This window comes from Leptonychotes weddellii, chromosome 4, assembly GCF_054177405.1.
Source record: "Leptonychotes weddellii isolate Sample4059 chromosome 4, ASM5417740v2, whole genome shotgun sequence".
Taxonomy (NCBI): domain Eukaryota; kingdom Metazoa; phylum Chordata; class Mammalia; order Carnivora; family Phocidae; genus Leptonychotes; species Leptonychotes weddellii.
The window spans coordinates 141,931,418-141,946,961 of NC_138372.1; the positions used below are offsets into that span (position 1 = coordinate 141,931,418).

A 15,544-nucleotide genomic window follows, 5' to 3' on the forward strand; every position below is an offset into this window, starting at 1 on the left:
GTTCGTCTACCCCTCCGATTTCCCCCGCTTCATTCTTCCCCTCCCGCTACCTTCTTCTTCTTCTTCTTTTTTTTTTTTCTTAACATATATTGCATTATTTGTTTCAGAGGTACAGATCTGAGATTCAACAGTCTTGCACAATTCACAGACTAATGCTGATTTTCTTTATTATAAAGCCACAGTAGATATCAAAATGATAAATCATGGGCATTTTATCAGTATAATGACAACTATATGTAGCAAACATATACGTAGACATACGCTTAAGGGTATCCCTTTACCAGGATCTAAATGCCAAATAGAGAGCTTTAATTACTTCCCCTTCTGTCTGTGTGTCGATGTTTTCCAGGTGATGATGAAGGAGTCCAGGAGACGGCAGAATCAGATGGGGACACACAGTCAGAAAAGCCCGGCCAGCCTAGAGTTGAGACAGATGATTGGGATGGTCCAGGTAGGAAAGAAAATTTAAAATTCAATCATCTGTTGCTACTATCAGGGATTCACTTTTTTTTCCTTTAAATTTTAATTAGGTTGTAAAACTCTTAGAATCTCAGCTCGTGTTTGTATTTGTGTGTGTACTAAGGTTATGGTGGAAGTTTAAATAAACATCATTATTTAAAGAAGATCTTTATCTTTTTGTTAAAATACAAAAACCAGTGTTAACTTCTGCTTGAAATCTCCATCTTTTTTTTACTTCATAGTCATCTAAGAATTAGTTCATTCTACTTGCCTTTTTTTTTTTAACAGAAATCTTTATGCTATATCTACATTCAAATTGGGAATGATTTTTAAACTTTTAAGCAGGTAACAATACTATAAAGAAATATTTTCAATTTAGTCATGTTGTAAATTGTAGATGAAATCTCAGTTTCTATTTAGAAGTTTAGACAGTATCAACAGATACTCCCATCTGATTCAAGGTTTTGGCAATATTTCCATTTTTACAAATGAAAATTAAATTTGATTTTAAGAATCCTGATATTGAACCATTTTGAGAAACACAAAAATTGATCAAAATACTCCTAAACACCAAGATAGTTTTATGTAAATATGTACACTTCATAAGGACTCAATAAAAAAAACCTTTATATTTGATGCCAAGTAATTTACAATTGATGGTATATTTATAAATGGAGACTATTATGTCATAGGGCTTCAAGATATAAGCGGGTTTTTGTAATAGTTTTAGCCATAATTTCTAAAGCAGTAACATTTTTCATTAAGAAAGATCCCTATATTTCAATCACATTTTCACCCTTGCATGACTTTGCAAATTGCTCTCTGCTGTGCGTGAAGAAGAGAGAACTCCAGTGGTAATTTTCTGAAACCAGCAGCTGGAAAATATAATGCAAACAAAAATAAAGATGCAGTATAGCTGATTATTATGATGTCATTTCTAATGTTATTCATGATACACACAAATGTTTGTATTCTGTATGCTATAGCGTAATGGTTCTATGAGACTTTGGATCAAAATGTGTTATATTTAAAGTACCATAATACCACGTTTTAAGAGTTTGAAAGACAGTGTAGACTTCTGGCATTTTCACCTTATTGCATAATGCTTCTGTCTTCTCGATGTAGGAAAGAACTCCTTTGATTAAAAAAAAAAAATCTTTGGGAAACCTTTTTTTTTTTTCTGATGGATTACATTTAATTTAAGAAGGGTGGATGAACTTTATACTGTATGGTTCTTTCTTCATGGAATTAGGTATGTATATGCTACTTAGAAGAGTTTTTACATTTGAAATTAGATTAGATGGCCTTTTGGATATGCCTACTTGCAAAGTGTGACTGTGGCCGCCCCCTCCATAGCGTAAACTTGGAGGGGGCAGCTTTTCTTCTTTCCTCAAGGCTGGGGCCCACAGTATTCCCTGGGACTTGGGAGTCAGTAAGCCGATTCAGAAGGTGGTAAATTATGAAACACAGAATGCACAATCAATGCCACCTTTCCCAGGAAGCTTTTCCAGAAACAAACTTGCACTCTTAGCTTACAGAAAGAGAGACGGAGAGAGGAGCAAGAATGATGTGTCATTCAGGATGAGATTTTTCACTGTTGAGTTAAATTTATATTATGTATCTGATTTAATGAAATTTTTATTTAGTTATCATGAAAATGTTTATGCTCTTTTCTGTGGCACATGTGAATATGTAAATACTTTAAAGGAAAAATGTATATCTCTAAGCAGGTGGGCCTATAAGAAAGTTCTTTTTTTTGTTTGTTGTAAAATTGATAACAGGTTTTTCCCTACAGATATTTTACAGCAAAAGGGGTTTTCATGATTTTGAAAGCCCTGAATTAATGAGGTTGATTCATAAAAAAAGACTATCTGTTGGAGGGCGGCCTGGGTGGCTCAGTCGGTTAAGCGTCTGCCTTCGGCTCAGGTCATGATCCCAGGGTCCTGGGATCAAGTCCCGCATCGGGCTCCCTGCTCAGCGAGGAGTCTGCTTCTCCCTCTACCTCTCCCCCCCTGCTCATGATCTCTCTCTCTCACTCTCTCAAATATTTTAAAAAAAAGAATATCTGTTGGATATTTATTTTTTAAGGTAGAAATTTCATTACTTTCCTTCAGTCAGGACAAAGTTTAGTGACAGTTCCTCAACATGTTAGAAATTGAGCTCTCTGTTGTAAGGGTTTAGCTTCAAAATCTGGATTTGCCACTCTGTTGAGTGATTTTTGGCAAGTTGCTTATTCTCCCTGTTCCTATATCCTCATTTGTAAAATGTGGAAAATAGCATTCACACTTCTTAGGGATTTTGTGAGAATTAAATCAGATCACTCACATAAAATTCTACTTGTCATTATTATGGCTTTGGAATTGTTGAGCCTTGAAGGGGACCCATTTAAAATTCTCAGCATTTTTTTAAGTCCAGTAATATATCTGATACAATTTTTAAAATGCTAAGCATCTAGTTTTGAATTTAACTGCAAATGATTGGTTAAGACATGAGGTTATGAGCCAGGCGTGATTTCAAGGTTCTCCTAATTTTAAAGTCCTCCCACCCAGTCCTGATAGTCACTCTAAGATAGACAGCTTTCTCTAAATAAAAATAGAACAGAATCAAAAGACCAGGAAATTATCTAAAGAAATTTGAGGCATAGAGCTGACTTCATTTAAGATGGATCAGGATTTATCTTATTTTTAAAGAGTTTGAAAGAGTTTGATGGAAGACGACTCCACAACCTTTCTTGATGGCTCAATTCAGTAATGAATCAACTCTTGTTTGAAGTGTTTCATTTTTATCAAATGTAAATCCCCCAGTGCCAATTTTTTCCCCTTATTTGTTATCCAACTAAAAGGTACATTTAGTAATTGCTCACACCTTTGTTAACTCTTATGATTAGGCAGAACCTAAACAATCTTTAGAAAAATTATCTTACATTTGCAAACATTTCTATGGTGAAATTTTTTAATGTTTAAATATTTGTGACTCTTACTTAAATATTCTTCAAGTTTTTATGAATCTTTCACTGTTTGAAAGGAAAGCTAGACCCACACTAAGCTAATAGAGTTCAAGCCAATGTTAGTCATTATCTCATTATTTCAGTATTTCACACAACTGTTTTCAAGTTTCACTTTTCTTTTTTGTTCTTAAAAAAATTACCCTGATATTACCTTGCTTGGAATCTAAATGATAATGTTGCTTGGTATCTACTATCTCTTCCTCTGCATTTGCCTATACTTCCTTTCTGTCTCTTTTTAAAATCAATACCCCTTCTTTTCTTTTATCCCCACATAAGCACTTCAGTTTACCAGTAGTCCTATACATTTAATTATTCAATGAATAATTATTGTGCACTAATAATTGTGGAAAGTGCAGGCAGAAGTCTAAAGGCATAGCATAATGCTGTCCACACTCTTTTTGATGCCATTTCTCTTCTTTAATCTTTTAAAATGATTCATGGATTGTCACTGATGCAATCAATAATTAAGCATGAGAACCCGATGCTCTAAACTACAGAAGAAACTGAACAACTCTTAAAGTCAGATCTGTGTTTGAGTTCCCACGCTGACATTTAACAGTCTTGTGACCTCAAGCAAATTAAACAGCTAGGGCCTCTGTTTGCTTATCTTTAAAATGGGAAGAAAAGTAACTACTTTGAAACTAACTTTGTTATGTGGATCTGTATCATTACAGATTTGAAAGATCGTGTATAGAAAGTATCTAGCAGATAGCTTGGGAGAGCTTGGGATTTGCTAGATGATAAGAGCCTTCCCTTACCCTAGAACCTCTCATGCAGTTAGAACGCTGACCTCATTTTGAAAATAGTGTTTATATCTCTGGCTCTCTCGTTTAAGAAATCTTTAGAACCACAGTCCATGGCTGAAGTCTCGAGTGCTGACTTCTGTATTTAGATGTAGAGGGAGATGTGGGGAAAAGAATTCAGAGAAATCACTATAAATCCATTCTCCACCTTCATGAAATGAGCGCCTTAAAAGTCACATCTTACATTAATGCTAAGAATACCATCTCTCTAGCTTACATTATTAAAAACATGGTTACTTCTTTTTGCATTTGGAAATAGTAAATAGGGGCACCTGGGTGGCTCAGTTGGTTAAGCGACTGCCTTCGGCTCAGGTCATGATCCTGGAGTCCCTGGATTGAGTCCCGCATCGGGCTCCCTGCTCGGCAGGGAGTCTGCTTCTCCCTCTGACCCTCCCCCCTCTCATGTGCTCTCTCTCAAATAAGTAAATAAATAAATAAATAAATAAATGAATAAATAAAAGAAATAGTAAATAATCTGATTTCTCTGGTTTAATATTGAACGTACCTAAGTCTTACCATTAGGCTCATAGCCACAATAATTGAAATTTCCAAGAGCTTTATTTGGTAAATGAATGTATCACATTATTCAAATTGTGCACATAAGTACATATACCCCCAAGTAATATGTATTAATACAAATATGCACAGATATAAAATTTTGAGCAAGTAGTCACTTAGATTCTTTCTCATGGACTTATCAAGATAAACATGCACTTTTATTTTGGTATTTACATGTTAAGCACTTGAGGTGATTCAATAATAATAAAGTAGAAAATCACACCTTGTATTGATGATTTGTTGAATTACTGGTATAAAATTCAAAATTATTTTTGTATTATGCATTCCAGAACAGCATGACTTGCTCCCAGATTGTTAAATGGAAATCTGAGTTTCTGTCCGAGGTAAATTATTTTGGGACAGTATAATGAGTGGAAAAGACCAAAAATATTTCTGCTATTTATATCTTGGCTCTGCCACTTATGAATTGTGTGACTTTGAGTAAGTTAGTAACTCTCTGAGGCCTCAGTTTCTTCATTTACAAAACGGGGCTAATAATAATCACTACCTCATTAATGAGATTTTCTATGTAAAACCTGAAGTTTGGTGCTCAATAAATAGCTCCTCATATCACTTTCTGTACCATAACAGCAGCTGTGCCCAGTAGCCATGACAATGTCTTACAGATGTTAAGCCCTCATTGAACATCTGTGTAGTGAATTAACTTTGCAAAATAATTTTGCTATGTAATATCACCACGCGATTATAGTAACTGTAGTCTATCCAACTGGCCTTAGAATGTGGTTCAGTTAAAGGAATTTTAATGTAAATAAATTTTCAGTAAATATCTAGCATAAAATCAGATGTATGTACTTGTTGCATCTGCACTAAAAATTGATCACGAAATCTATCAGTAAGTTGCTTCATTCAGTTGCTGTTCAGCATGGAGGATACATGCGGACGATGGGGTTGGTTCTGCTTTGTGCCTCAAACTGAGAAGATGGGAGTGTTTTGCATGAAGTGGAATGGTAGCTGGAAGACCACTGGGAGATAGAAGCACACACTAATGATACAGATACAGGGTTTTTTTTTTTTTTTTCCCTCCCTCTTTACTAGTCCAAAGAAGGGCTTGGAGATTACAGTTCTGATTTCGTTTCCTTTTTGATTGGGAAAATGTGGTAGATATAAGATCTGGGAAATGCCATTTGAAGTAAATTAACAGAAACCTATGAAACATAGTTAACCATAGATACAGTCTGACAGTAAGAAGAATATTGTGAGAAGCGGAGGAAATCGTAGAATGACTGTGTATTACTCTGACAGTGAATTGGTATTATCTCTGCTATCAGATAATGCAGTTATCATTAATTTTCACATTTGCATTTCAATCTTTGGAAGGAAATGACTCTTGCCGGATGAAGATAAGAGCTCTGTACCACTATAATGAACCATCATTTTATCCCAATGCTTTGTGTCCATATGAAAATGAGGCAGGGAGGGGTGTGTGTGTGTATGTGTGTGTGTGTATGGGGGTGTCAGAAAAACAGTATAGCAAAGTGTCAAAAATTGCTACAGACTTTTGAGCCCCTTATGAAACAAGAGGGGGTCAAAATAAATCTTCTGTAATGTAGTTAAGTGGATATCGGATTAAAAGATGAAAGCCTTACTTTTTGTAGAACAGAATGCCACATAAACTCAGTAAAAAAGTTCCTTTTATCTTATTTCTTTACTCCAGTTTTCACTCTCATGTAGAATTAGGGCACACATAAACCCGACAAAAAAAAAAAAAGTAGGTTGGAGGCAAAGTGCTTACGATTATTGTTAGGAAAAATGTCTTTGAGTTACAAAGTCCTGCATAAAATATATCCTTAATCCAATCGCCTTCAATCCAGTAGTTTTACATTCTTACTCTATGCTACTGAAACAGACTAGAAATTGTAGATGAGGCATTTGAATGTTGTTGATGTTAGTGGAACACCAGTCAGTGGGCCTTACACAAATAAAAGGTCTAGGACCTACATCAAAAGTTTTATTATTAAACATGTTTTTGTATATTATAAGTTAAAATATAAACCTTGTATTGCTGTTTCACAGTTTGCCTACTTTGATTAGCTACTCACCCTCAGTTGTGTTAATAATGGGACTTTATTATACTCTTTCCTGCTGAGCCATAATTCAGCTTGGAATTCTCCTCCACAAAGCACTCCAGGAAGATACTACCAGTCAGTAGGAACTGACATAGAAGAGAAACCTTTGCTATCCCTTTTATAACCTCCTTCATTAAAACACATGTATTAAATATTTATTTTGGCACAAGGATTTTTAGCATCAGTTGTTTTTCTTGACTCAGAATTTTGCCCTGAGAAAATACCTAAAAATATGATTGGCTCTCATCTCTGGAAAGTTGAAAGAAAAACTAAACCTTGTCATTATTTGTTTTTATTTTGTCTGGGTCAGAAAAGGACTTACTTGGGCTCAGGAGAAGGAAAGACCAGTATAGGGGCATGCATTAGAAGTAGTTAAAAAATATGGAAAATAAAAGTAAGTGCATACAGACACATACACTTGCAATAAATGGGCCACAAACTTAGAACTAGATTGCTAGAAGACTATTTGTAAGGGTAGTATTGACTGATTACACAAGATGAAATAAACTGGTTAGTTAGGCAAACATTTATTTATTCAACTGTATATTGAGTATCAAATATTTGCAATGCTCTGTGCCAGACTCGAGGACATGTAGCAGTAAATAAGGCAGGGTGGTCTCTACCTCAGAGAATTTATGCTCTCTCAGAAATTGCAAATTGTAATAATAACGATTTTTTTGAGTGCTTACTGCATATGTGATAGCTGTTCTACAGAAGAAACATAAATGACACCCTAAACCACATTATGAGGGGTGGGAGTCAATGATGACTTATCTGAGGAACAAATATTTTAAATTGATTTTTTATTTTAAATTTTTATATTTTAATATGCAAAGTTTAAAATATACATAAAGTAAGAGGGAAGTGTTTGATGAATCCCCACATACCTATCTCCCAGCTTCAAACGTTATCAACTTTTTGCCAATCTGGTCTGGTTTCATCAGTTTCCTTTTATCTATCTATCTATCTATCTATCTATCTATCATCTATCTATCTATCTATCAATCTTTTAAAGCAAATCACAGAAATCATGCCATTTCACACGTAAGTGCTTTGGTATGGCTCTCTGATAAATAAGGACTTTTGTTTAAAACATAACCTCAGGGGGCCTGGGTGGCTCAGTTGGTTAAGCGACTGCCTTCGGCTCAGGTCATGATCCTGGAGTCCCGGGATCGAGTCCCGCATCGGGCTCCCTGCTCGGCGGGGAGTCTGCTTCTCCCTCTGACCCTCCTCCCTCTCATGCTCTCTGTCTCTCATTCTCTCTCTCGCAAATAAATAAAATCTTTAAAAAAAAAACAAAAACATAACCTCAAACAATAGCATTATAACACATAAAAAACAACTCTTAATATTATCTGAAACTCAGTTTGTCTTCAAATTTTCCCAGTTATCTCAAATAGTGTCTTTATGTTTGGTTTGTTCAAATCAGGATTTGAAGAAGGTCCACAAATTGGTTGATATGATTCTCAAGTCTTTTGAATCTTCCCTCAACTCCTCTCTCCCACTTATTTGTTAGACAAACCGGTGTATTTATCCTGGGGTGTTGTTCACATTCTAGATTAGGTAAATTATGGGCTAGCACCCATTGTGTAACATGCTCCTCTATCCCCTGTATTTCTTTTTTTAAGATTTATTTATTTATTTGAGAGCGAGAGAGTGCAGGGAGAGAGGGGCAGAAGGAGAGGGACAGAGAATCAGTCCCAAGTCGACCCCATGCTGAGTGCAGAGCCTGACTCGGGGATCAATCTTAGGAACCTGAGATCATGACCTGAGCTGAAACCAAGAGTCAGACGCTCAACCAACTGCACCACCTAGGCACCCTTATCCCCCATATCTTATAAATTGGGTAGTTAAGTCTAGATCCTTGAATACATTTAGATTCAATACTATAGGCAATAATACTACATATACCTTGCTGGGTGCTTTCTTTTGGTTCATATCAGTAGCTATTACGTAAAGATGGGATGTCCCACTTGTAGTGATATTACAGTGTGCCAGGAGGTTCATGTATTTTCAGCCTGATCCATCCATTATGAAGTTTCTCATTCAACTCTTCACCTAATGATTATTGCCAGGATCCATATATCATTAGGGCTTGTACAATTGTGATTTTTTACATTTTATCATCCCTTCTGTATTATTAGTTGATATTATTATCTTCTGAAAAATTTTCCATCATCCAATATTTAATTACCCCTAAATAATAAAGGAAAGGAGGATATGTGCTTAATTCTTTCTCATTATTTACATATTTCGGAATAATAAAGAGTAGAAAGGGTGCTATAAGATGAAGCTTTTAAAGTATGCGAGTCTTCAGTGATTCAGGGCCTTGTAGTCCACAATACCATTATTGGATTTAACTTCAAGGTCATCGTGAAGACATGTTATACATATAAGCCGCATGCTCATATTTGCATTAAAAATAAACTGCTCTGACTGCTCTGTGGAGAATGGATAGAAGAAGGTCAATAAAAAGCAAGAGTCTTAGCAAGAGATGAAAGTAGTTTGTAGAGAGCCCTGGATATATTTGAGGGTGTGATTGAAAGTGGCTTGCTCAACTTTGAGTATTTGTTGTCATTCACTGAGGTAAGGAAGACTGAAGGAAAAGCATGGATAGGGGAAAAGAGAAGTTGGATTTTTAATATGTCATTTGCAGTTTTTGTGAGACATCCAAGTGGAGTTGTTGAGTAGAATCTTGGATATATAGTCCAGAAGCTTGGAGAGAGGTCTGGTCTAGAGATAGAAATTGGAGAGTCAGCAAAGTATACATGGCAATGGAATTCATTGGAATAGATGAAATTGCCTGGGGTGGGAATATATATAAGAAGGTTTGGACATGAAGCTGGAAAAACTCCCATCTCTCGCTGGAGGATAGAAAAAGAAGTGTCATCAGAGGAGACTGATAAGGAATAGCCAGACAAGATGGAGAAAACCAGGAGAATGTAATCGTTTTTAAGAAGGACCCAGTCACGCCTGGGCTAACTGCTGCTGAGGTCAAATGAAGATTTAAAGACCCTCCTTGAACTTAGCACCATGCAGATATTAGTGTTTTCAACTAGAACTATTTCAGTGGAACTCTGGTAGCAGAAATCCGACTGTGGTAGGTTGTAGTGGGAGGGAAAGGCAAGCACATGGTCAGCTATTATAAACAACTATTCTTGAGTGTTCTTGGCAAATAAAGATATAACATTTTGGGTTACTATGAGACTATTTGTGTATTGGTAAAATTATTATCATTTACCTCTTATTTCTACCTAAGAATTTTTTAAACTTTAGAATTTAGGAATATGCCTTTAGAGAAATTTATATTCCTGTATTAAACTATGCTGAATCCACTATCCATTAACTTACAGATTATTTTAAGTTATTTTTTGTTGCTTGCCCCTACCATATCTTTAGACTTAACAGTATACATTTTTGTCATTGCTTTTAAATTTTATCATTTCAACTTTTATCCCCTAATAACTTTGATTTACCAAAAGTTTATCATTTCAACTTTTATCCCCTAATAACTTTGATTTACCAAACTGTAAATCAGTCAAATCAAAGGGGTTTTGTTCTGTTTTGTTTTACTTTTAATGTAATTGATATGTTAAATTTGATAATATATGATAATGTACTATAAATTTGATATGGGTTAGAAGTATGCTTTCCATTCTTTTCAGTATTCACACTGATAACAGCCAATATTTTGTTTTTGTTATTTTTGTTGTTGTTTTAGTCAGGAGCACATTTGGACCTTGGAAATTATTCTATATCTTCCTAATAAACTCCTACACTTCTAAGATTGACACTTGGAGCTTGCAACGTATCACTCATAAATACAACTTGCATAAGCTTGCCAGATCTTGTACTTCTTCCCCTGTACCTTTGTAGACCCAGGACCCATTGAATTAATTAATTTAATTAGTTCAAGCATTTATTGGAGAATAACTGTGTGCCAGACTCTAAAGATAAAAAGATCACTTGGGTTTAGACTACCTTCTGAAAGCTCATAATGCACAGCAGAAGACAGATAAGTGATGAGATAATTAAAACACATTGGTATGGATTCCACTGCAGAGGCATGTACAGCGTGCAGTGGTAGCAAAGAGAGAAGGAAGTCGTCTACTGCAGAGTGGGAAAGGTGGTGGGGAGGTGGCCGACGGATCAGCTTTCACGGAGGGAAAAGGGAAGGGTTGCTGGTGCTGGTGGTGAAGCATAGTACTGATGAGTAACACAAAGAATAATGATCCCTTCAGGGGGATGTGATAAATTCACATTGGAGACGCTCCAAATTGTTATTCATACATAGAAAGCGTTTAGTTTTTCGCAAAATATAATTCCATAGCATGTGTCGTAAGCTTGCTGCCATTTTGCCTGTCTAGAAGCTGCCACTTTCCAGTTAGATCTGCCCTACCCTGCCATTGTTACCTTTGAAGGCATGATCTTTCCTATCACTCAGGAATGGAGGGGCGCTCTCTGAAAGACAACAGAAGCTATAGGATCTTCAAGTCACAGATGGGAATCCAGACTTACACACGAAGCTACCTTTTGAAGATCAGTTACATCTGTGAACTTTTAAAAAACTGACAGTGAAAGAGTTTGGTGAAAGTTCAGCAAAGAAACCCTAAAGAAACCTTATTGCACCTTAGGCCATTGCCTGGAGATGTAACAGCAAAGCAGAGCCTCTAGTGGCCAAGCTGGTTTTGCCTGTTGTTTGGAAATGGGGTTGACTTTTGGAGGTTCTTGGAGAGTTTTGGGGGGAGTAAGAAAGGAAAGCTCAAGAGGGAGAGTCTGAGCTTCTTGCAAACAGCTGAGTCCTTCTTGGCAGAATTTCTGTGGCCCTTAATTTAGGGATACATAAAAGAAAATTGCAAAGTGCTACATATTTAAAAAAATGCTTTCTTATTGAATACATTGTCACATGCAGGAAAGTAATGAAAATAGCATATTGGGTGCTAAACATAAGTTTTTATGTGGGTAAATACACAGATAATCAAAGATCTTTTTTTTTTTTTTTTTTAGTTTTCATGGCAGAATCTCCTGAGGGAACTAGAAGCATAACATTCATTTCAATGGACACCCTGTGTAAAAACAGTCACAGGCCTTCCTGATTGAATGGAATTTTAACAAATTCTTTGGATTTCCTCTCCCATTACCTTTTTCATATTACATAATATGTAGTTAATTAACATGAATATTAAAATAATTGAATATAATAAAGCTAGGGATTTTATTATTTATTAAATACATATTATGTATATGAATATAAATAATAAATAATATGTAATAATCAGGATTATTATACCTTTGAACACTGTATTAATAATGTAAATAGGAACAGAATGAACCATGAGCACATTCTAATAGGGTTGGAAACATGGCCTGTCTTACAGAATTAAGTAGAATGTAAGCCAGACTGGGAAAATCAAAGTGACTGAGTATCTGAGATTGACAGCACTTATTTTCAGCATTTTTAATAAAAAATGCATTATTTAATTTTATGGTATTTCAATTATATTTTCTATATAAAGGCAACACAAGCAAGCCCAAAGAAAAGAGGAAAGAAGAAAACATTTTCCATCATCAGAGTGTTTGCTCTTTCAGTTTTCTCTACCCATTTTTTCTTTTAAATTAGGTGCTTTCCAAGATTACCATCTTTTCAGTCAAGGGTATTTTTCATTACCCTAAAAATTGAATAAAAGGGCAATGTTGGATATATAAACAATAATTATTGTAATATGACTAATGCAGTAGTGGTTAGATGAGGTGATAGAGGAAGTAAAATTTGTAAAAAGTTAAACACCTGCCATTTTTAATTCTGTAGCTGGCCAGAGTAAGTTTTCTTAAAATTGTTTTCTCATTGTCAAAGAAGTCACTTGAGTGGGCCTTGTTAATTATGTAAATATCAGGCAAATAAGAGTCAGGGTCTTTCTGACCTGGTGTGGGAGTCCTTTGTCACTTTGCCAAAAACACACCCCTTGTCTTAGAAATCTAACTGCTCTGGAGGGAGGTGTGTGGGAGAGGATGCAGAACTGATTTGCATATGTATTGCTTTCTGTGTGGCAATCCACCAGATTCCATTGCTTCTCCCCCAGTTTGGCTGCCATAACAGAATACCACGGATTGGCTAGCTTAAACAATAGCAATTTATTTTTTTCACAGTTCTGGAGGCTGGACGTCCAAGATTAAAGTGCCCACACGGTTGGTTTCTGGTGAGACTTCTCTTCTTGGCTTGTAGATTAGATGGCCACCTCCTCAGTGTGTCCTCACAGGGCTTTTCCTCTGCTTGCATACTCCTGGTGTCTCTTCTTATATGGACATCAGTCCTATTGGATTAGGGCTCTAGCCTTATGGCCTTATTTAACCCTATTACCTCTGTAAAGGCCCTGTCTCTAAATACAGTCACATTGGGAGTTAGAGCCCCAACCTATAATCTTGGCAGGGACACATTCAGTGCATAACAGCTTGGATTGGGTGGCCTTACCCGAAGTCGGCTAGCAGGGAAAGGACACCAAGGACAGGTTTCTGGAAAACAGGCAAAGCCAGGACTCAATAATAGGGCCTTAGGTTTTAAGAGAGAGCTGTTTTTTTCACCCTTTGTTCCTAAATCTGGAACCCCTTGTGGGACCTGCTAATGTGTCCTAGGGTCCTGTTCTGGGGAAGAATGGCTCATCTGAAATGTGAGTGTGAATTAAGTGAACTGAGCCCTGAAGCCTAAGGGGGACACCATGGCAGGTCATATAAGAGCTGAGCCCACTTGGCTATTACCTTGGTAGAGAAGGAGAACCCACTGTCCTGTGCAGGAATGGTTTTCCATAATGACACCAAGGAATCAAGAGGAAAGCAGGGGCTCCAGTGGCCTAACTAATCGTCTCGGAATTTTGAAGTGGGGCTGTCTCTTGGGGGTTCCTGGAGAATTGGGGAGGGGGTATAAAGAAAAAGGTCTCAAGAAGGAGAGGCTGAACTTCTTCCTAACAGAAATTTTACCACAAGCTGATGAATGAGGGTAATACAAGTCACTGAAGAATATGAAGGGAGCCTAGATAAAGAGGCACCTGTTTCTGCTTTGGGAGGCTAGTTAAGGCCTCATTACTTTGTGAGCATAGAAATGGAAAAGAAGATGAGATGAGATGGAAAAGAAGAGGAAAAGACATTCCACCATTCCAGGCAGAGTATAACCTCCTAGGCGTTAATACAGAGGGTGAATTGTGGTTAGGAGTGAGACCGGGACTGACATTAGGTATCTAGGCAACAGCCTACTGCAGTAGTTCTGATCAAAACACAGTAGAGACTTGGGTAAAATAAAAGTTGTTGGCATTGTTAGTAAGTATTCGTGTTCACTGTGAAGATGGGTTGGAAGTGGTGATGGAGGACAGACGGTTTCCTCACCCAAACTCCAAGCACAGGAAAGCAGTGATCTGGAAGTGATGTTGGGGAGCAAGCCAGAAACAGCTTGACTCCAGAGTCTCTGCTCTGATCCTTTGTCACACACACACACACACACACAGAGACACGTGTATGCACACATGCATACATACACACACAGTTCTTTTGAGAAATGTAAAAGCAAGAGTTCTGGTGGTGACCAGGACAAAATAAACCTTTATTTTTCTTCTGTAAGGGTAAATAAAGTGATTTGTTCATTATGAAAAAATCTTTTAACTATTTTATTAAGTTTAATAATTATCTTCACATTTTATATTACATTTGAAGATAAATATGAGATTTTAAGCATTCAGCCACATATAATGCACCCTTTTTTCCCCACAATTTTGACATATTAGTGTGAATTATAGAAAAGAAATTGTTTGAATTTAAAGAACAAGTAGATATTTTTGAAAAGCACAAATCGTTCATTAAAAATCTTAATTACAATTATGTGACAAAATTAAATTCCTCTAAAATAGGCTTTTCTGTCTGGAAAATGGAAGTGAATTATTTTAAGAACTCATAACTTAAGGCTAACATTTCATGCTAATAATTAATGATTAATATATAGTAGAATATTTTAGCACATTTTAAAATTAAAGAAGAGGTTGTTAGTTAACTCAGCTTTCTGGATCTTACTCTTTTTTTTTTTTACTTTTATAGGTAAACATAATAAAATGAAAAAAATAGTTATCAGGTATTTTAATAAAAGTAAAATGAAGATAGCATTATATATAACTATTACAGAAATGCATGAAATACTTCAACTATGCTTTAAAAGCACATGAAATTAATAATACTTCTGTTGGCTTTGGGCATTTAGTATTATTAAATTTATATAATTCAAGACATTTGCTCTATTTGGCTCATTGACATTCATCTTAAGAAATTCTGAAACATAAAATTAAAGTACTGATAAAGGTAAAATCAGAAAATAAGATGACCTAAAGCATTTATTTTTCAGAGTGTTCTTCTCTTAAAGTAATAAAAAAAAAAACTACTGTGTAGAATTAATGTTGAAGTCATAAAACTGTGTTCTGGGCAGTATTTTCCTCTACTGTAAACCTTGTAGCTTTCTCCTTTGCATTCATATCTCTAACACCTGATATTTATTGAAAGTTTACTATGTTCCAGTTACTGTTATAGGCACAAAGAATATAAAAGCAAACACATTCTCATAAGTTTCCCTCACGACAACTCTAGGAATATTATTTCTC

The 15,544-nt window shown here is 35.9% G+C and overlaps 1 protein-coding gene across 5 annotated transcripts in view; it reads left to right on the forward strand.

Annotated features, from left to right (window-relative positions):
* ZFPM2 (zinc finger protein, FOG family member 2) overlaps positions 1-15,544 on the forward strand; it is a 421,250-nt gene that overhangs the window by 114,966 nt on the left and 290,740 nt on the right. For 3 of the 5 annotated variants that reach the window (XM_081816390.1, XM_081816392.1, XM_081816394.1), the window contains one exon: positions 350-451. The exons of the other annotated variants lie outside the window; for them this stretch is intronic. In XM_081816390.1, the coding sequence (XP_081672516.1) occupies positions 350-451 (102 nt within the window). The remainder of the gene's footprint in view (positions 1-349; positions 452-15,544) is intronic. 5 annotated transcript variants of the gene reach the window in all.